This window comes from Diachasma alloeum, unplaced genomic scaffold, assembly GCF_001412515.2.
Source record: "Diachasma alloeum isolate Michigan unplaced genomic scaffold, Dall2.0 Dall_scaffold_00218, whole genome shotgun sequence".
Lineage (NCBI taxonomy): Eukaryota > Metazoa > Arthropoda > Insecta > Hymenoptera > Braconidae > Diachasma > Diachasma alloeum.
The window spans coordinates 671,593-697,243 of NW_021680383.1; the positions used below are offsets into that span (position 1 = coordinate 671,593).

Below are 25,651 nucleotides of genomic sequence, written 5' to 3' on the forward strand. Positions count from 1 at the left end.
TAACAAATACAATACTTTTTCATCGATTTCAACACATAAAAATGAGTGTTCCCACTCATTATTTTAATAACACGCTTTCTTCAACTTTTTCATGGCCGGTTCCATTTTGAAAAAATATAAATTGATTGAGAAGTGGGGAAATAAAAATTTAAAAATGAGACGAAACTATAGAAGAAGAAATGCAAAATAATACTCAATAATTTCTCGAACCGAAAACTCAACCACAACCGAACTGCTGATAAGGCAAAAAGGATTATCGTAATACAGGGGAAAGAAGATACTAACAGAAATCTGAACTGAAACTTGGAAATTGATCGTACTAGTGCACTCGTTGCTCCAAAAGAACAGATTGAATTTTTTCCAGTAAGTGCATGACTTTTTATAGTGGAAAATTTCAACCCTCTTGTCAATCCACCAATGAGGTATGCCTAGCAGAACAAATAAATAATGAATAGCGAGACAGAATTACAGGAACTATACCTCTGCGAAGAATGTTTTTAATTAGTAAAGTGTAACAAAAGTTGATGATTAACACGCGCAGAATTATACCTCTCTCCCCCGCCCCTCGAGACGAAAAATTGTACCTAGTCAATCACCTGTTAATTCATGGTGATGGATCGACCAGTGATCGATTAGCAATAAATCTCCGATATCGGCTACTCAGCTATCGATTGTCGGTGTCGAGTAACCAGGGATTAGTGACCAACCAACGATAAATCTACCAGCAACCACGTTAACAAGTCAAACCCCCTGGGAGCCTCTTTTCGAGTTCTGGGAAGATACTTTCATACACAAAAGCCGAGGTTCCACAAATTTCATGTGCGAACGTCAATTTCCGCACTAGAGGCCTCTGTTTCACGTGCGAATATTTTTCGTTGACGAATGTCAACATTCACACACCATTTCGTCCATCGTGATTCACATACCACTTTGTCCGTCCTCCTAGCTAACGTTTGACGATAAAAATCTAATCAAGAAATTGTAGCAATTCAGCAGCGAAGCGGTAAACCGGGTTAAGTCAATTTTGACCGGTGGGCAGTTTTTGACGAATATCTCGGAATCTAAAAAAGATAGAAAGTTTTTTTCAAGACCTTTTTTGTAGAGCCAGTTGAGGGTTATAAAAAAGGTAGTGATGCCACCGAGATTTCACGATAAAATTTTTGGATAGATCATCACGGTCAGAAAAAACATCGAAAGTTTTGGAATCGTCACAACCTCGAAAAACATGGGATCGGTCACGATTTTGGGAGAGCTTATCTTGCCTGGGTCTCGACTTTTGCGGGTTTTCATGTTTTCATATCTCCAATATATCGTTACGATAGAAAAATGGAAAAAAAGACCTTCCGACCCCCCCGACCCACAGAGTCACCCATATAAAATGTAACGTGACATTTTCGTATGGGGGGTAAAAATGCCTATTACCTTCGCCCTTCTTCCCCTTCATCTAGTTAAACTCAAAAATACAAAAATCTATGGGCGCCAGGTAATTTTTAGCCGGAATTACCAAAAGGAATAATTCTACAAAACCAATTCTAATTGATTCCAAAACCTCAAAAATTTACACAAAAAGGGAGAAAACTAGATTTCTGGGGAAAGATAACGGTCCTGGGTTCGCTCAGTGTGCTAGGTTGTGGAGAGAGGGATGGATTTCAGGTGGAGACGGGTATTGGGTGGCCAAAACTACAAAAAAAAAGGAAAGGAAATCAACATCGTTCTTACGTGTTTCACTATTGAAATATGAGAATCACCAATTTTTCAAAAAAAAGACATTTCAATTCTCCCAAAAAAAATATTAAAAAAAAAAGAAAAAAAAATCTACAATTAATAACTAATAATACTAACAATAATATTAATTCCGTACTCTGATAGGAAATAGTCTAATCTGACAAAAATATTCGAAGAAATTAATATCACCAATAAATACCTCAAATATGCCGAAATAAACATTTGGGGAGAGTAGAAATACACGCTAATCCCTAAATACTCGAGAATTCCGAGAATTGGGGGGAAAGGTATATGGATTCCCCGTGAGAGTGAGAGAGCGAGGCAATAAACCCACCCGTGCGTATAACGTACGGCGGGAGGAAGCAAACATTCCCTAAAACTAAACTCGCCGTAGCGAAAAATCGGCAGAGTAAAATCCGAAAAACCCAGAGCCCCCGTGCTCGGGAAAGTCTAGAGAAGCCAATGAAACCAAAATCAAAATTTTGGGATCGTTGGGAGCCACTCCAGATTGAGTTGTAACCGGAGGGAAATTTAAACGGAGGAACGCTTACGGGAAGCGATAGCCACCACTGGTAGCCGCATTAGGGGGGTTATCGCGAGGGGGAAAACTCTACGCAATGTGTACGTAGGGAAAAATAGGAATGCTCCTCGCTATAGGAGCGAGGGAGAAGAAAATAGCCCATGTCGAAAATCGTACGATTTCGACTGGGAAACGACACAGGAACTTCATTACTAAATAGGCACACTCAATGAACCCGTAAATCATCTTAAAGGTGATTAATTATCCCCTCCGGAGGGGTTTTTCTCCGATAGATTCTCAAGAAAGATCTTTAAGAAAGCATAATAAGCCGATTCACAGTGTGATCGGAGCCGGGTTTGAGCCGGAAATAACCCCAAAAAGGGGAGAAACCCCCTTGAATAACCCACCAAAAATCACGAAAACCACCCAATCATGAGTGAAAAGGGGGGAATCGGCACCTCACAATTTGGATTGAGCGTCACAATCACCGATTTAACGGAATAAAATGCGATGTACGGGGCTGAAGACCCCGTAGTCGAATAACTAAAGGCCGAAATAAATTCGGAAAAATAAATAAACCGAACTAAAAACTCACGATCTTCCTGTGTTTAGAGGTCCTCTTCCCTTTTCGGACCATCCTGGATCGGTACGGCTCCTCCAAAAGGTATAATAATCCACGTGGCACAATTACGTTGCGTGGACACACTCAAAATTTCGCACGTGACTAATGGTCGACGACGGTCAACGCGGAACTAACTGCCCTCACTGCCTAACTGTGGGTGGATGACTCATAACTTGGCCCTTCTTCGCGATAATCTCATGGGCCCTCAAAAACGCGTAATTATGCCGGTCTTGAGATTAAACAAATGATACTATGGAATTAAAACACAAATTTAGCCACACCATGGCGTGGAAACCGCCAAACCTCATGGTCGTCACGAGGATTGGACTTCTGACCACCCCGGGGTGGAAAAGTGAAACGCTCTCTCTCGCTACCTTTTACTCACGGGTCGCCTTCCTATGTCACGGGGGGGGGGTTAGTTGTTTTGATGGCAGCATCGTGTCCTAACGAACATCCCCCATGTTCGTTACAAAGATTATACTTCACCCCCTCCCATAAAGGGAAGAGGTAGGTGGTATTATAGTTCCACCCCCCCCCCACCCCCGCGAAGCTGGGGTCTCGGATACTCTTGTTATATGTGACCGATTGAATACTGAAATTTGGGAATAATGAATCATAGTGAGTATCATACCAGGGCTTGTTCATTTTTCAGGAGAGATATAATTATTAGAATATTCAATTTCGGCAATTGAATCACAGAATATTTCGATTTCTCTTTCAAATAAATGCACAGGAAGACATTCTCGGTGTTTTTTTTTAATATAAAAATTTTTATAAGCAGAGAGAACCTCCAAATTTATCAAGAGCAATGGAATGAGTCTTTCCAAGAACGGAAAATATTATCGGTTACATTCTTAAAACGTTACGAAAGGATGAAATTATTGAGACATAATTTTTGGAGTTTTGAAATTTCCCGCACTGTGACGCTATACCTGCTCAGTTCCCTCCTTCCCCCTCTTGGCTACACCGGACCAGGAACAATGAGGCCCAGGTATTGTTAATACTAATGCGGCTAATTGGGGACGGGAGTAGCAGTTACTCAGAGAGTAACCGATGCCGATCACTGCTCCAGACCAACGTTTTTTGACGGGTCTGTTGGTAAAGGGTTCAACCCGCGAGTGTGTGGTGAGTGGCTAATTAATTAATTAATTTATTCATTAATTAGTTTAATCGCGACCTCAATTCGCGGATTTTCGCGCTCATCCTTTTTGGCAAAGTTCATAGGGGTCTCTTGGTGAGGGATTTCTCGTAAGTGGGTGGCTAATTAATTAAGTAATTAATTAATCAGTGGAACAATTAATAGATTCGCGGCATCAATTCGCGGATTTTCATGCGCAAACTTATGGCAAGGCTCATAAGAGTCTGTTGTTGAGGTGTTTTCCACGAGTGGGTGGTGGGTGGTTAATTAATTAATAATTTAATTAATGCATTTGATTCACTGTTTTTCTAGCTCAATGCTCTGGGAAGGGTCTGTTGGCGAGGAGTCCGATGAGTCTTTCGCGAGTAGGTGGTTTATTAATTAATTAATTTATAATTCGCGGAATTAATTCGCGGTTTTTACATCTCAACGCTCTAGAAAGGATCACAAGGATTTCCCGTGAGGGGGTAGAGGGTGGCTAATCATTTGATTCTTATCACCATTCCTGGAATTCCAGTCGGGCGCAACATGAGTCATCGCAGGAGAGGCTGAAAGTCATAAATCAGCAAATGTCAATTTTAATGCAATTCCAAGAAAAGATAAGAAATCTCGCAACTGATCTACTGATCGTTTTTCATGTTTGTTCTTGAGATTCCTGGAATTCCATTCGGGAAAACATAAGCCATCACAGAAAGAAATTAAGAACATGAAAACTTTCACGTTTGACACAATTCAGAAAGAGGCAAAAAGCAATCTACAGGCTCGAACGTGATTTGTCCCGAAATTCCATTGAAAAACATGTGCTTTTACAGTGGAGGGCTCAGAAAAAAAATCACCAATACAATTTTGGATATGAAATTCGGAGAAAAATCCCCATCACAATAGGTCGTTGCAAACAGACAATCAGATGCCCCCCCCCTCCCACCCTAATAAAAAAAAATTTCCGCACAACCCCGATATCTGACTCATTGAATTTGAAAGATGCATTAGTCGAATAATGACATGAATCCATATCTCTTAACGATCGCAAAAAATTGGGCAGAACCTCAATATCTGAATCATAAAATTAGAAAGGTCCATTAGTCGAATGAGAGTGAGCAATATGAAGAGATATCCAAGGTCAATCTCGCTCCAAGATCACAAAAAATTTTGTCGACAACCACAATATCCAATCAATAAACATTAATGGTTCATTACTTGGAAAGTTATACGAGAATAAGGAATACCTAGAGACCTCCAAGGCCAATATCTCTCTCAAAGTTCACAAAAAAATCTGTGTACTCCCTCAATATCTGAATCATAAAATTCGAAAGGTTCATTATTTGCAAAATTACACGAGAGTTAAGAATACCTAGAGACCTCCAAAGCCCATATCTCTCAAAGATCACAAAAAATTCTGTGCACAATCCCAATATCTTATCAATAAATTTGAAGGGCTCATTAATTAAAAGGCTTACTGGTTGAAAAATTGCAGGAGAGTAGATACCTTCAAGGTCAATCTCTCTCAAAGATCGCAAAAAAAAATTTCTGCGCTCAACTTTAATATCTGATCGGTGAATTTGAAAGCTATATGACTTGGAGAAAATATCCTGCGAGAGTAGAAAAATATATAAAGCTTTAAGGTCACTCTCCATAAATCATGAAAATTTATCTGAAAAATCTCAAGCGCAGACTTGAGTATGACCTTGAAAACACATTTTCTCCTATTTCACAAGAAATCACGTCTTCCACTAAAATTTTAACGTCCAGCTAATAGACATGGGTTGAAGTATCGAATATATGCAATTTTATGTAGAAAAAAGTAACCTTGAACCACAGTGGGTTTTCTCTGTAAATATTTTTCCTCGCATGATTTATCATTCCTCATTTCTCAGTATTTTAGTTAGATAAGGGTTAAGAGAGTAAGAATGGGTCGTAAAAAAAGTGAAAGTTTCTCAGACAGATTTTCATGAAATATTCCTTTGACATATGTCACGTGATTTGAAGACATAGCCCCACCCTTCATTTTTGGGTTATATAACCGAGGCTTTTCCATTTTTCTTTGTCAGTTCTTTGTCAGTTCTTACGTAAACTTACAAGTGACGACTCAGTTTTGACACGATGAATGCTCTTGTGTGCAAACAATGGATCAAGCGTTGGAAGGATGAGTATGAGCTCTTGAAAATAGAGCGAAGACCAGCGGAAATTCAACAAAGTCTCCATAACATCCGAGACAAAAGAAGGGAAATCGAACGACTTTTAAATGAGGGTGTGTCTCATGGACAAAAATTGCGATTGACATATATGTTATCCCGATTGAAAACATTCGAAACTTTTTTAAAGATTTAGAAATCGACGGCAGGGCTTTGAGTGAAAATTTAACTGATAGAGTGCGATAGAAGGACATTCAAAGTGTATTTGATGGACGCATGAGGACCAGTGTCATCATTGATTTGAAAAAACAAGATTTCCGTAAATTTCTAAACGATGCACGGAGGATGCTTTGTGTGCGTCTTAAAAATGCCTTGAAAAGGGAACGTGGTTTAAAAGTGAACGTGGTGTTGTCATGCAAATATGAAGTTCGAAAAAATGGTGAATTTATGGAAGCAGACAAATTATTCGGTACAAAAAACGAGATTGTTCCGGAATCCATCGACCTCAACCAGTGGTTCGAGAAATGTATAAAGAATAAACTTTTAGCCAAGGTGGATGCATTCCAAGAGAAGGATTCAGAATGGTCACTCCAAGAGGTCATAAACATGGATGTGAATATTAAGAAATATCACCCATTACGAGGAGGTTCGAGTTTTGTTGAGCTTCCACGGTGGATTCAGCTGAAATACGTTGTGGTCAATGTTCGAAATGATGACGACTCGTACTGCTTCTTGTGGTCCATCATTGTGGCTCGGTGCAATTTTCAACCGAAAAATCGACTGAATTCCTATCCACTTCAGTTCAATGATCCTATGGCTATAAAGGATATACCAAAATTTGAAAAACTGAATGAGCTATCAATAAATATTCATATGATTGAATGTGATGAGGAAACAGGGCGAGAATGGATCGTGCCTTTATATCTGAGCTCGTGACCACCAACAACACTGCAAGAAGCTGAAAATACCATCCATATGTTGATGATAGAAAGAATTGATGATGAACAACCGGCTGAAAAAATTTCTCATTACACGTGGATCTCCAATCTCTCTAGACTATTCAGTAGCAAATTATCAAAAGGTAATCAACGTGCATATATATGCGATAGATGCTTGGGTCATTTCAAACTAGAGGGATCCATGAAAAACACAGGTTGGATTGCATATCAATAAATAAATATCGTAAGATATTGCTTCCTCATAATAATAAATATTCAAAATTGGAGGGTTCCTCTTCTCCATTCAAGGTCTCGTGCATTGCTCTATCTACCTCTGCCAGTGTCGAACTTGAGCCTGCACTCGCCAGTCTACCGCCTAACTAATACCGTTAACTCATTTGTGAACTCTGATTGTGATGTGGATGTTCATACGGACTCAGTTGGAGTCATTGCATCTAGAGCTTACAAATACTTAACTGGGCTAAGAGAAACTGCTTCATAATGTTTACTTTATAATTTAAATTTGAATCTTTGTTAGTGCATAATTTTCTCCTATTTACCTGCTTCGTGCCATTAACTCACATTTTTTTTGTTTTCTTGTTATCAGAATATTTACTTTTATTTTACAACTTTATATGCTATGTAGTGACCCTGTCATTGGCCTTTGGCTGTTGGGTCTCAGTGAACAAAATAAAAATAAAATAAAAATAAATTGAAAAATTTCAAGCATCAGCTCCGGGTACCTTTTGTTGCATATGGCGATACTGAATGTTTATTAGAAAATGTGCCCCATAATAATGATGATAATACTAAAATCTACCAAAAACACGTATCATATAGTGTAGCGTATTATGTTAAGTGTAGTTATGAAGACTCAAAATCAGAACTCTGTGTTGACCGGGGGAGGGATTGTGTTGAGTGGTTTATCGAACAATTGCGTAATTTAGCTGTGAAAGTTAATGCCGAATTGCAACTTAACGAACCCATTTATTTAACAGCAGATATGTGGAAAGACTATAGTACAGCAAAAAAATTGTTATATTTGCGAAGGCATATTCACAGAGAAAGCGGTGAAGCATCGAGGTCACTGTCATTCCATAGGGAAATATCGAGGTGCTGCGCATCCAGGCTGCAACCTCAATTACACGGAGTCATGTACAATTCCAGTAGTTTTTCACAATTTATCCAGTTTTGACTCACACCTTTTCATCAAGGCTCTAGCTAAACAATTTCAAGGCTCCGTGCAATTACTCCCCATTAATAAAGAAAAATATATATCTTTTACAAAATCAGTGGAATCGACAAAAGTGCATTTGAGATTTATCGACTCACTTCGATTCATGGCGAGTAGTGTTGATCAATTGGCATCAGATTTGTTTTATGATAAGAAGAAAACCACTGCAAATTATTACACTGATATAAACCTGTTCAAACTTGTCACATGCAAAGGAGTATTTCTATACGAATATATGGATTCCTAGGAAAAACTCGATGAAAAAAAATTACCTGGAAAAGAACATTTTTATTCTTGATTGAATAACGCCGACATATCCGATGATGATTATGGACATGCTTGTAATATCGAGAAATTTTGACATCACCACACTTGGCGAATACTCTGATTTATATTTGAAGCTAAACGTATGGCTGCTCAGTGATATTTTCAAAAATTTTCGGGAGAGCTGTTTTCGAGCGTATGATTTGGATCATCTTTCCTATTATACTGCTCCTGGACTCACTTTTGATGCCATGCTGAAGATGACAAGAGTCGAGTTGTCCCAAGATCCAGAGATGCTGCTTTTTATCAAACAGGGTATCAGAGGAGGATTATCTCAATACTCAAATCGGCATGGCAAAGCGAATAATGAGTACATGGGTGTTGAACTCAGATCTGGAGATCCTGTATCGTACCTCATGTACTTTGATGTGAATAATTTATACGGAACTGCCATGAGCCACAATCTAGCACACAGAGGATTCACCTGGATAGACGATTGGACTTCACTCAACATTCAAAATATCCCCCATAACTCAAGTGTTGGTTACATCTTTGAAGTGGATCTTGAATATCCGGAAGAGTTACACATGAGTCATCGGGACTTACCTCCATGTCCAGAGCACATAATGCCCCGTAATGGTTAATTCAAACAACCAAATCGTCTCACTACTCTGGATTCAAAGAAAAATTACGTAATTCATCATGAAAATTTAAAACAATACTTGTGTCTTGGTTTGAGGTTGACAAGAATTCATCGTGTTTTAAAATTTCATCAGAGTTCTTGGCTTTAAAAATACATCGATCTCAACACAGAATACAGGGAAGAATCCCGGAATGAGTTTGAAAAACATTTCTACAAACTTATGAATAATGCTGTGTTTGGGAAAACCAAGGAGAATGTCCGGAAACAAATGAACGTCAAGCTCAGTAGTTTCAGTATTTTAGATATTTCTAAAACCTACATTTATGACTTCCATTATAATTACATAAAAAATACTTTTAAAGAAAACGAAAAATTGTTATATACGGACACCGATAGTCTTATATATCATTTCTATGAGAAGAATATTTATGATTATATAAGAAAAAATAGATATAAATTCGATACTTCAGATTACCCCAAAAATAATGTATATAATATCCCCCTTGCAAATAAGAAAAAATTAGGAGTTATGAAAAACGAGAATAATGGTAAAATAATGACAGAGTTTGTAGGCATAAGATAAAACATGTACTCGTTGAAAGTGTTTGGGGAAGAGCGAGAGAAATCCCAAGCAAAGGTGGTAAAAAAATCAGCTCTCAAAACCATCACTTTCGAAGATTACAAGTGGAAGAGTAGACCGAAGGAAATGGTAAAAGTAATAAACCATACGGTAAATCAAATGTAACTCTTGATCTTTATTACACCTTTGGAATTACTCTCACGTGAACGATACAACGCTCCGTAGAATAAAGCGACTATAAACCAAACGGTCGTCGAGATATAGTTTAAAGGCGCGAAGGCGCCACCTACTGACGATTGTATTAATAACAATGTATACTCACGTATACATATACTACAATCCTTCCCACTTATTTCAAAAGTCCAGTCTTCAATATAAAAAAAATGAAAATAGCTAAAAATACATAGTTGTCTCTAGAAGTAAGGCGTAATATACATAAAAGAAAAATAATAATTATCACGAGTCTTCAACACTAACAAGAGTCAAAACAATTGCCAATTTTGTCACAGTGCGGGTATCTCATTGTTATAAATCAAAAATCTTTCGAGCTTTTCGAATCCTGCTTGAACGACGAACTACAGTGGGAGTCGGAGTTGAACAAGTTTTCTTTAAAAGCTTGGGCAATGGAGAATCAATGGACTCAACTTTCACTGGATTTATAACATCAGAAATGGTTATTGGTTCTACATTGCTCTCATTTACTTCGTTAGAAGTACCAGACTCAGGAAGCATCACATTGCTCATCATTGCATCAATTACTTTCATTTTCTCTGATTCATCCGTCCAAGACAACTGACACGTTTGCAATTGATCAACGTGTTTTTTAATTCTTTGCCCTTTTTCTGTTAATACAACATAAGTTACTGGAGACAACTTCTCAATTATTTTTCCTTTAATCCAACGACCATCAGAGAAATTCTTAACCATAACCACTTGATCTACATCAAACTGAACTTTCCTATTTTCCCCAAAATTATCCTGTTGGCTACTGTGTGCTTTCATAACTCTGTCTCTTACTAGTAGCTTGACCAAATCAATACGTGATCCCATAGGACGTCCAAATTGCAACTCTGCAGGAGTACATCCCGTACTTTCATGTGGAGAGGCACGATATCCTAATAAAAACTTTACCAAAGCACCATGTCTTACATTTCCAGTTTCTCTCAATAATTTAAACTTCCTCTTAAAAGTCCTAACTGCATTCTCAGCTGCCCCATTCGATGCAGGGTGATAAGGAGCTGTCTTTACATGTTCAACACCATTATTACTCAAGAAATCTTCAAAATCTTTAGCACGAAACGATGGGCCATTATCCGTTACCAACTTGAGTGGGCAACGCCACATCGAAAAATACTCCTTAAAAGCCCTCATCGTAGAGTCAGCTGTAATGTTTGACATTTCTTTCACATCAATCTACTTAGAAAAATCGTCCACTAAAACGAGATACATTTTGTCATCTATAGGACCAGCAAAATCTGCATGAACTCGCATATTAGGACCTTCAAGCCATACAACTCCGATCTCGGTAGATTATCAGCATTCTTTAAACATAATTCACACGACTTACGAAAATTTTCAATCTCCTGATCAATGCCTGGCTACCAAATATAAGATCTCGCTAACAACTTCATTTTAACCATCCCGCAATGAGTACTGTGCAATTCTCTCAATAATCCTATTCTCAAACTCTTTGGAATTATAACTCGGTGTCCCCACATAATACAACCTTGTTCTACCGTCAATTCATTTGTTCTCTTTCGATAGACATCTAAATAATCAGAAACTTTTTCAGGCCAACCAATACACACATACTTCAATACTTCCTTCAATACAGAGTCTGAATTTGTTTCTCTACTAACACCATGAGCTTGGATCGACTTTACATCTGCTACAATGAAATTGAGATACGAAAATTCATCAACTTCCCCCAAAGGTACTTTCTCCTTACTTATACTGACATTCATACGAGAGTGTCCATCTGCACTACCATTAGTTGAACCCAGAATATGTTTGATCACAAAATTGTAACCAGATAGGAATACTGCCCACCGTTGAACTCTACCTGCCGCCATTGTCAGTATGCCCTTCATATTACCAAAAATATAAACTAATGGTTGGTGATCAGTTTCCAAAATGAACTCACGCCCATAAACATACTGATGGAAACTACTCACTCCAAAAACCAGAGCCAAAGCTTCACGATCTAATTGCGAATAACCTTTCTGAACTGGTTCCAAAGCTTGAGATGCATAAGCCACTGGCCTAACCTGAACCATCCTCGTAAATGTGTGAAAGTACTGCTCCAATTCCAAAGGGCGAAGCGTCATAAGTGATTTTAACTGGAGTTGACAAGTCATAATGGGCTAAAACTTCATGAGACACAAGTTTCTGCTTCGCTAATTGAAAAGCTTGTTTATGCTTATCAGACCAATGCCACTGAACCTCCTTTTTTAATAATTCATACAAAGGATGAACAATATCAGTAAAATTTTTGATGAATTTGAAATAATAATTCAACATTGCAAGAAAAGCCCGTAGGTGAGTGATATTGTCAGAACTTGGTACTTTCACAATCGCATCAATTTTACTTTGAGCTACATGAATACCCTGAGCATTAATTGCATATCCCAGAAATTCAACGCCCTCCTTGAAGAGATCACATTTGTTCATACTAACTATCAAACCACATTCCTTAAAACGAGAACAAACTTGATATAGACGACTATCATGTTCCTCTCTAGATTTTCCCATGATTAAAATATCATCAAAAAATACTACTACTCCATCAATACCATTAAGTACTTTCTCCATTTCTCTTTGAAATAATCCAGGCGCTGAAGGAACCCTATAACAAAGACGACTTGACGTAAACAGACCTTTGTGTGGTCAACGTAATTAACTCCCTCGATTTTTCATCTAATTCCATTTGCTGATAAGCCTGAGACAAATTCAACTTACTGAAGTACTTTCCCCTATTTAAAGTTGCCAGCAAATCTTGAATTCGAGGAACCGGATATTTATCAATCTTTAAAGACGGATTTAACAAAACTTTGAAATCTCTACAAATCCTCATCCGACCATTCATTTTAGGAATTGGAACAATTGGTGTACTCCACTCACTACTCTCAACTGGTATCAATAGTCCCTCCTTAACTGCCTTCTCAATCTTATTCTCCACCTTCAACTTAATGGCATAAGGCAAAGGTGTCGGTTTACAAAAAACAGTTTGAACTTCCTCCTTTAGATGCAGTGTAAGTTGACCCTTCGTATATTTCCCCAATTTATCTGTAAACACTGATCCAAACTCCTGAACTAATGATTCTTTAGTCATCTTCTCTGACACAAAATTCAATCGGTCATCTGTTTTCATGTCATTAAATAATGGAATTTGCATTTTGCTTAACCACTCCCGACCAACAATTGGCGAACTACTCCCAGGCAAAATGAATAACTCCAACTCACATTTTCTATCTGAAAATTCGACCACTCACTTGAGGAGACCTAAAAGTACAATCACATCACCAGAATAACTTTTGAATTTCCTCCTAGTTTCAGACAATTTACACTGAGAAAAATATTTATTATTCCTAAAATCCCTTTTAGAAATTGCCGAAACAGGCGGCCCCGTATCAACCTCAAAATCAATGTCAACATTATTCACCTTCAATTTAACCATCAAAGGAGCAATCATGAAAATTCCATTATTTTTCTCTTCTACATCCTTAACCAATGTAAAAACTTTATCAAAAATATCATTTACTTCCTCCACTTCGTTCAAAAAATTTGGTCGTTCATTACTACCAATATTATTTTTAACATCAGAGTCTTTCTGATGATCTTTCTGGTGATCATCCTTGCTCTTACAGGCTCTTTCAATATGACCTTGGATTCCACACACATTACATTTCAAAAATCGATACCTGCACTGGTTTCTACCGTGATTCTTTCCTTCGCAACAAAAACATCTGAAGTCCTTATCCCCTTGAAGTCCCGCTGGCCTCTGAAGAGATTTACCCTTGATGTAATTCACCGATTCCGCTTCCTTGATAGCAGACCCCATCATCAATACTCCTTTCATCGCCATCTCCAGCCCAGTTGCAACCTCAACTGCTCTCGTCATCGTCAAATTGCCTTCACTCAGGAGTCTTTTCTTAATAGCATCACTTCTCAAACCCCAAACAAATTGGTCACGAATACTGTCATTCAAATTGCTACCAAACTCACAGTACGCCGATAACCTCTTCAAATTAGCCAAGTATTGATTAACATCCTCAGTCTCACTCTGTTTTCGTTCCTTGAATTTATATCTTTTAGTAATAATACTAGGCTTTGGGTGAAGATGATCTTTCATAATAGTTTTCAATTCAACGTACGTCTTTGTCCTCGGTAAATCCGGTAAACACAAGTCACTCAGCAAAGTATACCCTGGGCCTCCAATCGATGATAACAGAGTAGCCACGTAATTCACTTCAGGTATGCGTGAAGCTTGGAAAAATTGCTCCAAACGCTCCGCCCAATGAGTAAAATCAGACGTGATGTCGAAATTCTCGATGTTACACAGTGAAGTAGCGATGACATGACCTTGTCCCTCACCTCTATTAACTGCTACTCTCTCGTGGCGCCCAGGTGGGATGTTCCCATTAAGTTTCTGCTACAATTGTTCCCGTTCGAGACGCAATTGTTCTTGCTGCTGTACCAAAGGTTGTTGCTCAGCATTTCTCTGTTGTTCCCATTCTTGTCGAGACTGTTGAAGCTGATGATTCTCAGCAACCATCCTTTGATGATCCCTCATCAGTTGTCGGCGAAATTCCTCCATCTTAGCCTGGCTGTTTCCAACCGCCAGCGAATCTTCGTCCATTTCCAATTTTGTTATACTTAAATAACAAATACTTGCTTTCACTTTTTATCCTCGTCGCTAATGAAGAGTAGACTGAAGGAAATGGTAAAAGTAATAAACCACACGGTAAATCAAATGTTGCGATCTGTGGGTTATGGAATGGGCGAAAATCAGTGACAAAAGGTGACCGCAAAGACTGTCCTGACCGTGACCAATTACAACAGGTAGAGACCGGGAAAAAGGATGAGATCGGATTGCATGGGATAAAGCACTAAAGTGCAATATGGTGGAGTGGACAATAAAGTGCAAAAATGGAGATCACGTAAAGACAAAGAACCCCTTCTAATGCCATGAAGAAATGCTTTTATTAGGAATAAAAAGAGGCTGTCCACAATGATTCCAAGATAAAACCTCGGAGAGGAGAATTTTGGAGAATTAGAATTGGAAAGGAATGAAAAGAAAAAGAAAAAATTAATAGAAAACGAATTAGCATTAACTTACAGTTGTTGATTAGGTAAAATTGGGGTGGGTGTGCTCACTCAGTCGCGGTGATGTTGCGCTCCAATGACCTTTACTAGCAGAAAGAAAAGCTGGTTTTGAAGACAAGTAGTGTTGATGGGTGACTCTCTGTGATGATCCGCTGACTTACGACGGCAGGTTTACTTGTCCGGTGAAAAGACAAGTAAGACGGAGATTCGACTACCTGGGGCTGCACGAAAGAATGACTCCAGGTGGCCGCTTGAACGACGAGACCACAATACGTCGTTGGGGCGAGTATCTACAGCTCCGTGACGAATACTGCCCTCAAGACAGTAGGTTGAGGGATTAGTGGAGATTAGCCAACAATGGGCTAGGTCCAAAATAGTGCAGTCGAAATATGCAGATTGCGAATAATCACTGTCCGTGATTTGAGCCAGGCCAAGAACTGATTCAGCAATTGACTCTCGGTGACTCGTTCTTAGTAATTGGGCCTTTGCGACTGCGACTGTCTACTGACTGACTGCTGACTAATTGGCCGATTGACTGGGCGACTAACTGGTAACTGCCCGGTAACTGGCCTAGTAACTGCCCTGGTAACCGCCGTGGTAACTGCCCTAATAACTGGCCTGGATGTCCGGAGGCAGCCCTTATATATCCTTGATTGACTCCACCCGTAATGAAGGATTCTGTAGGGGTGGGTCCATGGCAACCCGATGTCCTCGGACGATGGCTATATCTGAGTATTCATATCATTTTATAACTTTTCCGTGCACCGGGCTGATCCGTGGTCAAGAGGGTGGAAAAGCGAGAGTGAGCTCAGAGCTCGCGCTCTACGCGTGATTCAAGGAATCGGTCCCCTTTTATGATTCCCGGAATCTCAGTTTGACCCTTCGTAATGATGACGCACGCCTATCGAGGGGGAGTGATAATGGGGTGGATATCGTCATAATTTCCGATCCATTGGGTTTTTACGAGCGCACGTGTTCATAGAATGACGTCATGGCCTCTTGACGTGCGATAAACTAGAGCATAACCTTGGAGAATTGTAATGCCTTCTTCCAGGTGAATTATCCGGTGTTCATTAAAATTGGCCTAGTCAAAAATGCTGAATGCATAGAGTGAAAAATCGTGATTTTACCAATGAGTGGGGAGTCGACTGTCGATTCATTCGTGTTACTCGTGAAGTATCTCAATTCACACCTGGTCCGGTGTATTGCGGGGCACGTGCAAGTCTTGTATTTTCCAGTGATTATTTTCTTACTCATTATAACAACGGTCCACAGAGGCTGGGTCTGGCTATTTGGAAACGCTTGATTATGAGTTTTTCCATTAGGCTGATTCTTATGACCATGGTCACCCTCTCAAGTGGTTCCGGAGGGGCGTCTCGAAGTCGGTGTCCCCACATTTAGTGTCACCGAGCCCTCATAATTTACGCATTTTATGGGGTTCTTATGATCGTCGACAGCAAGCCATGGGTGTTTTACTTATTGCATGATCGCAGTTTCCATAGACACTGGGTATCTCTATTGGTCAATTGTATCCTTGTATAGTCACGAAACCCACTGTTCCCCCTAGTCACCCCAGCAACAATGGCGGCACCCCTGGTACACCCGTCGCCTTGGGTGGTAACAATCTCGGTCGTCCTGCACGTTCCATGGTATTATTTGTTAAAGATGGAGATTTTCGTTTATAAACTCCATAAAGAAAACGCGGAGTCCGCGACACAAATGTAACTCTTGATCTTTATTATACCTTTGGAATTACTCTCACGTGAACTCTACAATGCTCTGTAGAGTAAAGCGACTATAAACCAAACGGTCGTCGAGATATAGTTTAAAGGCGCGAGGGCGCCACCTACTGGCCATTGTATTAATAACGATGTATACTCACGCATACATATACTACACAAGTTATGTTTAGAAAAACATACAAATGTAAAACCTCAAAACACAATAAGATCCATGAAATACAATGTATATAGAATTAATCAAAACAAATTAGCATTAAGCTGGCATGATGACAAACGTGTGCTTCTGCCAGGTATAAGTGATATATTACCCCATGGATTAAAAAAAATGTTGTAAATATTGGGTTATGAAAATAAAACACATTTTTTTGTAAAGAAATGTCTTTTTATAAAAATATATACATATATATATTTCATACATCAGTTTTTCTCCATCTTATGATATTTATAGAAGAAAGAGACATTGTCTACGGGACAAGTGCTAACAATCCAATGGATACCATTCCTAATCCTATTGACATAAAAATAAAAATAATAGTTTGAGACTTATTCTCTTGTACATGATTATCACGTTCACGTAAAATTTCATCAAGGTGAAGATAATTTTTGGGGAGAAAATGTAAACATTTTCGTTTCTATACTAATGTTGTTACGTTAAGATTCCAGCTGATGATTTCCTCCCCGGGTTGATTAACATTTTCTTGGAATCCCAGTATTATCATAGTCAGTGTAGATGCTTGACATCTTTTTTTTAACTGAAGTATTCCCGCTCCTGAGCTATTTATGGCATTGATCCATTGACCATCACACCAAATATTTACTTCCTTCCTTTTCGGTAGCGAATATAACCAACCCTTTTGTATTTCTTTCCAATGAGAGTTAAAGGTTTAACTAACTTTAATGGGACAATTAACGAGGGGTGATGCTAATGAGTTGTCTTTTCCGAAAATCACCGCCTCACAAATTGGATGAGTATTACTATCATACAATGGGTACTTAGGTTCACAAATAAAATGGTAATTATCGATCATTTAACTGTGGGCGAGGTCCTCAGCCAGAGTATAAAGGTCTTGGGCGAGTGGCAGGTACTCAGCTCGATGTTGAATGTACGCCGACCCTCGTTTATGACCGGATAATTGAAGCGCTGGGAAGAGGGATATTTTTAATAAGTGATAGACAGTTGCGGTGATCAGCGGGACATTGAGAGTAACAAACAATTGACCTTATAAAAGCCTATTTTCGTTTTTGAAATTTTGAATAAATTATTTGAATGTAATTCATCAGTGGAGATGGATAGAACCAGTGATAGGTCCCGATTCGTTGTCGAAAAATGATTTACAGCACTTTCGAGTTCTTCAGGAGTGAATAATTGAGGGTGCACGACCCCGCCTTAGCTGAATGCATTACGTCGGTGATGGTTTCTAGGGTATACAAATAATTGTCCAACTTCTCTTTCAAATTTTGAGTGCAATCTCTTATTTTATTCAGCACTCGTTGATAAGCAGTAGTAACAAAAGTTCATTTTTCACCAGTTCCTCAATGAATCGAACCTCCCCCTCAACATCTCTAAGGCAGGCTATACTCCGATTCTCCAATTCCTTAAATGTATCATCGAAGTGATGCAATCCTGGTTGAATTATGTGTGTCAGTGACTTTTTACTAGTCTTATTTAATATTTCCTCATTGTCTAGTTGAGTTTCATTTAATGTCTCCTTGATAATTCCCAAAGTCACACCCTTGCCTTGCTCTTCAGTATTGGAGTCATTCATGAAAAACAGGAATTGGTTTATATATTTTTCCACATTTTCATTTTTTCTCAGTAAATTTTCACTTTGAAGAACCGTTGCACATTGTTCAGCTTAAGCATAATATTTACACTTTTGAGTCATATTTTCCAGTATTTTTCAAAGAATCAGTGGTCATTGATCGATGAATTTTATCAAGTATAATATGAGTGGAAAGCTGCCACTCACCTGTGGCGAAGCGCACATCACAAAAAAAAAAATTCTAAGAGAATTAGAATTTAGAGAGAAAAAATTTCCGCTTCACCCAGCCGGGAATCGAACCCGGGTCTCCCAGATACGCGCCGGGCACTCTTACCGACTAAGCTACCGGGAACCACAGAAATTCACTCTCAAATTCACCTCAAACACCGCCTAACCTCCTTTAGGCATTAAATCCATAGATTTGTAGTACAGCCCACTTCGGCTGGAAATCTCAGTATTGAGGTAATCTCCAGCCTGACACAGAAATGTCGCGAGGACTTTTAGTACGATGATTTTCACAATCATGTTGTTGAGTTGAATGCGTCAACTAAACTGATAAGATTGAGGATAGGGTGATTGTTTAAATAGTTTTTCCTCCTCCTCTCCATTGTTTTTCACTCTCATTCACCTGCATTTATTCAGTTATTGTGGGTACTATCAATACCCAACCATTTAACGAATAGTCTATTTCCAGATTTTTTCAATACTTTTTCCACAAGATACACGTCAGAGTGTTTTGACTTCAGTAATTCCTCCTCATAAAAACTTTCACTGATCAATTCATTTTCATAATCATTCAATTTATATGTAACTGGATTAGTATTATTGATTTCTTGAATAGTGAAGATTTCTGTGGTCCAATTGGATGTATAGCCTTTTTTGAAAACATGTTTCGCCTTAATTTATGTACTTTATCACCCACTTGAAACTTCCGTTGCCTACTGTTCACGCGAAAGTCGGCGTAAAGAAGACGTAATTTCTTGGCATTTTTTGTTGTCACATCGACAGATCTCATACGAATAGTTCGATGTTTTCTATGATTATATTCACGTATGAGTTCTGGCAATATGTCAATCCACTTGTAATTTCCACGCAAATTGAACTGGAGCCACATTTTACTCTTTAATGTTCGGTTGAATCGCTCACATATAGACGCGTTCAAATTATTGAATGTAGAATATACATTGATATTATATTTCTTCATTAATTCTTGAAATTCAGAATTGTAAAATTCCTTTCCACCATCAACGTGTAAATGTTTGGGCACACGCCCCCGTTGAAGAATGGAAATCACAGCTCTCGTGATATCCTAAGCATTTTTTCTCTTTATTGGCTCAGCCCACGCAAACTACGAACTTTACCGCTAGAGTGTTGGAAGCCAATAAAACTCATGCATCTGATCAACCTGTAGCCATTGTAAAAGTGAATGCTCTATGAGTCGAATGTAATATCACCACAGGAGCATGCAACAATAGTGATAAAGTTTATACAATTCACGAATTTTTTCCTGTGTTGCCCCCTGGATATAAAATCATAGAAGTGTCATCACAAGTTATTTATTTACCAATGTCTGTGAGAACGATAACCGACTTACAACTCCGAATTGTTGATCACGACGGTGAATTGGTGAATTTCAGGGGTGAAATAATCAATTCAACTACACATCAAGGTTATTTCATAATCATGGGAATTGTATATCATCGCACCAACCATGCCTCGCTTCAATCAGTTCACGTGCTGGTTTCAAAGTGTTAATGCCTCAGAACGTGAAGTATCTCAAGAGTCTCGGTCTCATCGTGAAAAAAGTGGTATAAACGGTTTTTCCAGATAAAAGTTTTATTGACTTGATGGATACAATGGAGGAAATCCTGAATATAAAAATCCCTCCAGTGTTTGAAGAATCCATTTCCCTCTACGAGATCCGTGCAGTTCAGCCACATGCCTCCACAGGGCTTGATAGTAGCGATGAAATTCGAATTACAATACAAAATCAGGATCTCTGCACTTTACCAAGCAAGTCATTTGCCGATTACTGGTAAACTACTAAAATCTGATAACTCGAAGGCGACTCTTACGTTTTTCAATAACGCCATTTGTCATCTATTCCAGGAGATCCGCTATGAAATTAATGCTACTGAGATTGATAAAGTCAAGAATGTGGGTATCACTACACTCATGAAAAATCTAGTCTCATTAACCCCGAATCGAAGTCTCTGGATGGAAAATGCAGGATGGTTGGGTGTTGAAGAGAAATTGAGTTTGGCGGATGATGGAGGCTGCTTCGATATTTCTATCCCATTAAGTATGCTGTTGAGGTTCGCAGAAGATTATCGAAAAATTATGGTTAATGTAAAATATCAGCTGATTTTAATCAGAGCTCGTACTGATCATAATGCTACCGTTCAAACGGAACAGGAAGATGTGAAAGTCACCTTCAGCAAAATTAAGTGGTCGAACCCATATGTGACATTATCAGATACTAAAAGAATTGAGTTGCTAAATTCCATCCAAAAAGATCCTGCAATATCGATGAGCTTCAGATCATAGGAGTTATATGAGTATCCCATGCTTCCGGAGCCATCAAAATACGTGTGGACGGTGAAAACCGCGACCCAACTTGAGAAACCGCGTTGTCATTCTAGGCTTCCAAACCTCGTGAAAAAATGGGGATAAGAAAAACGCTAGCAATTTTGACCATTGTAGCATTGCAGATGTTAAAATATTCCTAAATTCACAATGTTATCCATAGGGAAATTTAGATGTAGATATGGCTAAGAACCAGTATTCTATACTTTATAATATGTATTTAAACTTTCAATCATTATATTATGATCAACAAGTGAACAATCCTTTATTAAGTAAAATGTCATTTTCAGCTAGCACACAACTAGTGTTAATTGATTGTTCAAAACAAAATGATATCCTTGAAATTTGGTCCAGTAGATGTCCGTTTAGAATTTGAAACGAGAATAAGTATTACCACAGACACCGCTGCTTACCGCCTCATTTTGCATGATCGAGTAGTAAATTATCACCCCATAATTGGTGGTGTAAGAAAAGACGTTCAATATTGATAGGGTTAAGTGCATATATTGAAGCGTTTGGAACATCACCGTATCAGTCATTATGGATGTACTTGTGGATGTACACGGCTTCCAAACTCTCTTCAACGAGTTTATTGTGAAAGAATTCGCATACACAATTTTGAAGTCTGGAGATTGGGACCCGACAGTGTGGTTTTTCAGCCCTCCATTTGCATTCTCCAGGTCACCAGCAAAGTATACAAGTATAAATCTGTGGCTCGAGCGTCATTATCATAGTTTATCTTGGTACTATGGGACTCGACCATACGATCAAGATGAACAATTGGTGCAAGAGTGGGAAATTATGAGTAAAATTTATGTGAAAGGTGAAGACAAGAAACTGTGGCTGAAAAAAATTACCGGTCCTGTATTAGTACCGCTAGTAGTTAACATTGAAGAATGTTATGATGAATGTCCGCCCCTCACTAAATTCAAAGAAATAGCAGCTCATAGTTGCCCTTACCATCGTTACACAGAGAACAAGACATGTGCTGTAAAAAATGTAGAACTCCTCAAGAACTGGATGATGATGAATGAAAAAATTGTACGATCTACTGATCGGTCCCTTGATGTTTACTACAAATTGAAGAATTTAAATTTGATGGATTGTGAGGATATTGCATATCTACCACATTCCTTCATAAGTTGAATCGCAGCATCCAATGTGCATCAAGCTCGGGACAAGTTGACTGATGCTATGATAGCTGATCGGTATATCAAGAGGAGGCGTTGTTTGGAACATTATTCAACTACCGATGGTAATACTTTTGATGGACCACCCCCCTACGACAAGACATTGTGTGGAATGTAATAATTCTTGAGAAAAAAATAAAAAAAACCTTTTTTTTTGTAATCAACGTTTATTCGTATATTATTTAAAAAACTACTACATTGTAATATTTTTTCAGTGAGAAATTTTTCATTTAAAAAAAAAATTGAAATGAAAATGTTGTTTATTTTTTTTGTTTCTTTATCCATTCTCAAAATAGTTTTGGCTTTCACTTTTTCCTCTGGAGCTGTTGGCTTCAAGAATTCACCAAGGATGAAGTCGTTGTATCAACCACCCAAGTATTTCAGGTCCATTTTACCCTTTAACACGAGTGACTGCAAATTCGTCCACTCCTCCGGTTGGTTGTTGAAATAATTCGATGTTATATTGGTTGCAAAGACTGCACGTTTACCATCCAAATGAAAAAGTACGCTCTCCCCGAATTTTGTTCTCGGTTTGTAAACTGCAGTGATGCTGTACACCTTATTTGACTCCAATTCCGATATCTTCAGCAGAGGAAGACTCTCCTTCTTCGAGACACTGTTAAATTTATCGAAGTTCCTAATGTTGGTTCTATAATGTTGGTCTGTTGGAGATTTGAGCAAACACTTCGACGTCACTTTTCAACTCGATTATTTTTTTCAATTTTTCAATGTCTTTCAGTAGACGTTCCAACCTATTTTTTAACTCTTGTTGCTGGCGTATGGACACTCTCTTGAATGCTTGTTGTTGACGTCGAATGAAGTAACTCTTCATGAGCAGAGGAAAAAGTAAACTGATGCTATGCTTTCGAACTTGAGAGGTTATATAGTGAATTACCCTACTCTTCTAACGAATTTTTCGAGGGCTTATGTGTACATGTTTTGAAATTTTTTTATTAGGGCGGGAGGGAGGGGGGGCATATCCGATCGTTTGTTTGTAACCACCTATTGTGATGAGGATTTTTCTCAGAATTTTATATCCAAAATTATATTTGTGAGTTTTTTTTTCTGAACCCTCCACTATAAACGTACATGTTTTTTAATGAAATTCCGGGAAAAATCACGTTCGAGCCTGTAGATTGCTTTTTGAGTCTTTCTGAAATGAGTTAAAAGTGAAAGTTTCTATATTCTTAATTTCTTTCTGTGATGACACATGAAAAATGATCAGTAGATCAGTTGTGAAATTTCTTATCTTTTCTTGGAATTGCATTAAAATTGACATTTGGTGATTTATGACGTTAAGCCTCTGCTGCGATGACTCATGCTGCTCCCGACGGAAATTCCAGGAATGTTAATACCAATCAATTGATTAGCCACCCACTACCTACTCACGGGAGACCCTTGTGATACTTTCTAAAGCGTTGAGTTGGAAAAACCGCGAATTAATTCCGCGAATCTATTAATTGATCAACTGATGAATTAATTACTTAATTAATTAGCCACCCACTTACGAGAAATCCCTCACCAAAAGACTCTTATGAACTTTGCCAAAAAGGATAAATGAATGAATTCATTAATTAGCCACTCACCACACGCTCGCGGGGTGGACCCTTTACCAACAGACCCTTCAAAAAATGTTGGACTGGAGAACCCATGAATTAAACCCGCGAATTAATTCCGCAAATCGACTGACTAATTAAACGATTAATCAATTATCCAACCACCACCCACTCACGGGAGACCTTCGGACACCTCGCCAACTGACCCTCGTGACCCTTCCCGAAACGTTGTTCCAGAACCCGCCTTATATATCTACTAATAGTCTTACAAAAGGTATTTTCCGTTAATTTGATTGTCGTACGATTATTCACATGAAAACGATGACGTCATCGAAAAATATTGTATGGTTGGACTTTTCTCGGCGAGAAGAACAACTGTTGTAGGGGTGAAAAATATTGTTGCCATTTAAAAAAACTGACTTTATGCTCGTAGCATAGAAACATAAGCAATGGGGGCCTGGATTCTATCAGCACTAAGTTTCTTCCTCCGAACCCTACAACTTGTATTTGAACAATTTTGCTGTTCTTCCCTTCTTACAAGAGATGTTGGGCCGTACTATTTCAAATGGCACACCCTGTATATGGCCTGAAATAGAAAATAGTGAAAAGGAGTAAAAAAAGTACCAAATTGAAAGAGATGATGGAGGATGTAGAATGCGTAGATAAAAAATAATAGATATGGAAATACGGGAACATGGGATAACATCACATGAGGTTTTATGTGTACTTCCTATGCTTATTTTTCTTCTGCTCTACATTACCTTAACAAGTAGGTTAAGGATCCCAAGGTAAACCTCAATGCTTAAAAATAGACGAAAATAGTTCAGAAGAACCAAGGAATTCGTTTTTTGATACTACAAAAATAGATGTTTTGCTTCTTTTTTTCCTGTGGCGGAAATTAAAAAATGGCCGAATGATCGTTAAGTCAGCAAAAGTTATTATAAGGCGCCAAAGGCATATTAAGATTCGTCGAATTGGCGTCAAGTCATCCAACCTGGCAACCCTGCTAGGAATCGATTCAGAAGCTTACCATCAACGGAATAGTTGAAATTGAAAGAAAAGAAAAAATTGTTCAGTCTGCACATTCACATCGTCAGATGCGAATTAAAATAATTGATATTCTTATTCGATGACGATTGAAAATTTTCTGAGGAAGATTTTAATTACTAGTTTAATTTAATTCATTTTTTTTAAATCCAATTGTAGATTGAGAATTTATTGGCGCAGATGAGATTGTCTGGTGCTACTGCGAGGAAGATTCAGAATGTATTTTTATCAGAAATGAATAAAGGAATTCATCAGCAGGATTCATCACTGCAGATGGAAAATACGTATATCCCTGAATTACCTGACGGAACAGGTGAGTGAATTTAATGAGTTGTAATTGGAAACAAAATATCAGTCCCCATCCATTCATGAAAAAATTATAAGTGTCAGTAGTAATATTTATATTATAAATCGTACTCATCATATTGAAACTTCATTTTCATCACGCTGTGCGAAAAAGTGACTTTTTAATCGTCCCTTTTCCACACATTGTGATGAAAAATATCGTTCGATACTCGTGGGAAAAATGTTTTTTGGCTCGTGGAAGGTTTATAGCACGAGCCGAAGGCGAGTCGCACTCCGCACTCGTAACGAAATATACTATTTCGATAAATGAGTTGTCGTCAATTGTTTTTCAATTCTTTTT

General features: G+C 38.3%; 1 protein-coding gene across 6 annotated transcripts in view; it reads left to right on the plus strand.

Moving 5' to 3' along the window:
- LOC107037358 (hexokinase-2) overlaps positions 1-25,651 on the plus strand; it is a 332,404-nt gene that overhangs the window by 198,335 nt on the left and 108,418 nt on the right. For all 6 annotated transcript variants that reach the window (XM_015255873.1, XM_015255875.1, XM_015255877.1 and 3 more), the window contains exon 3: positions 25,165-25,318. In XM_015255873.1, coding sequence (XP_015111359.1) covers positions 25,165-25,318 — 154 coding nt within the window. The remainder of the gene's footprint in view (positions 1-25,164; positions 25,319-25,651) is intronic.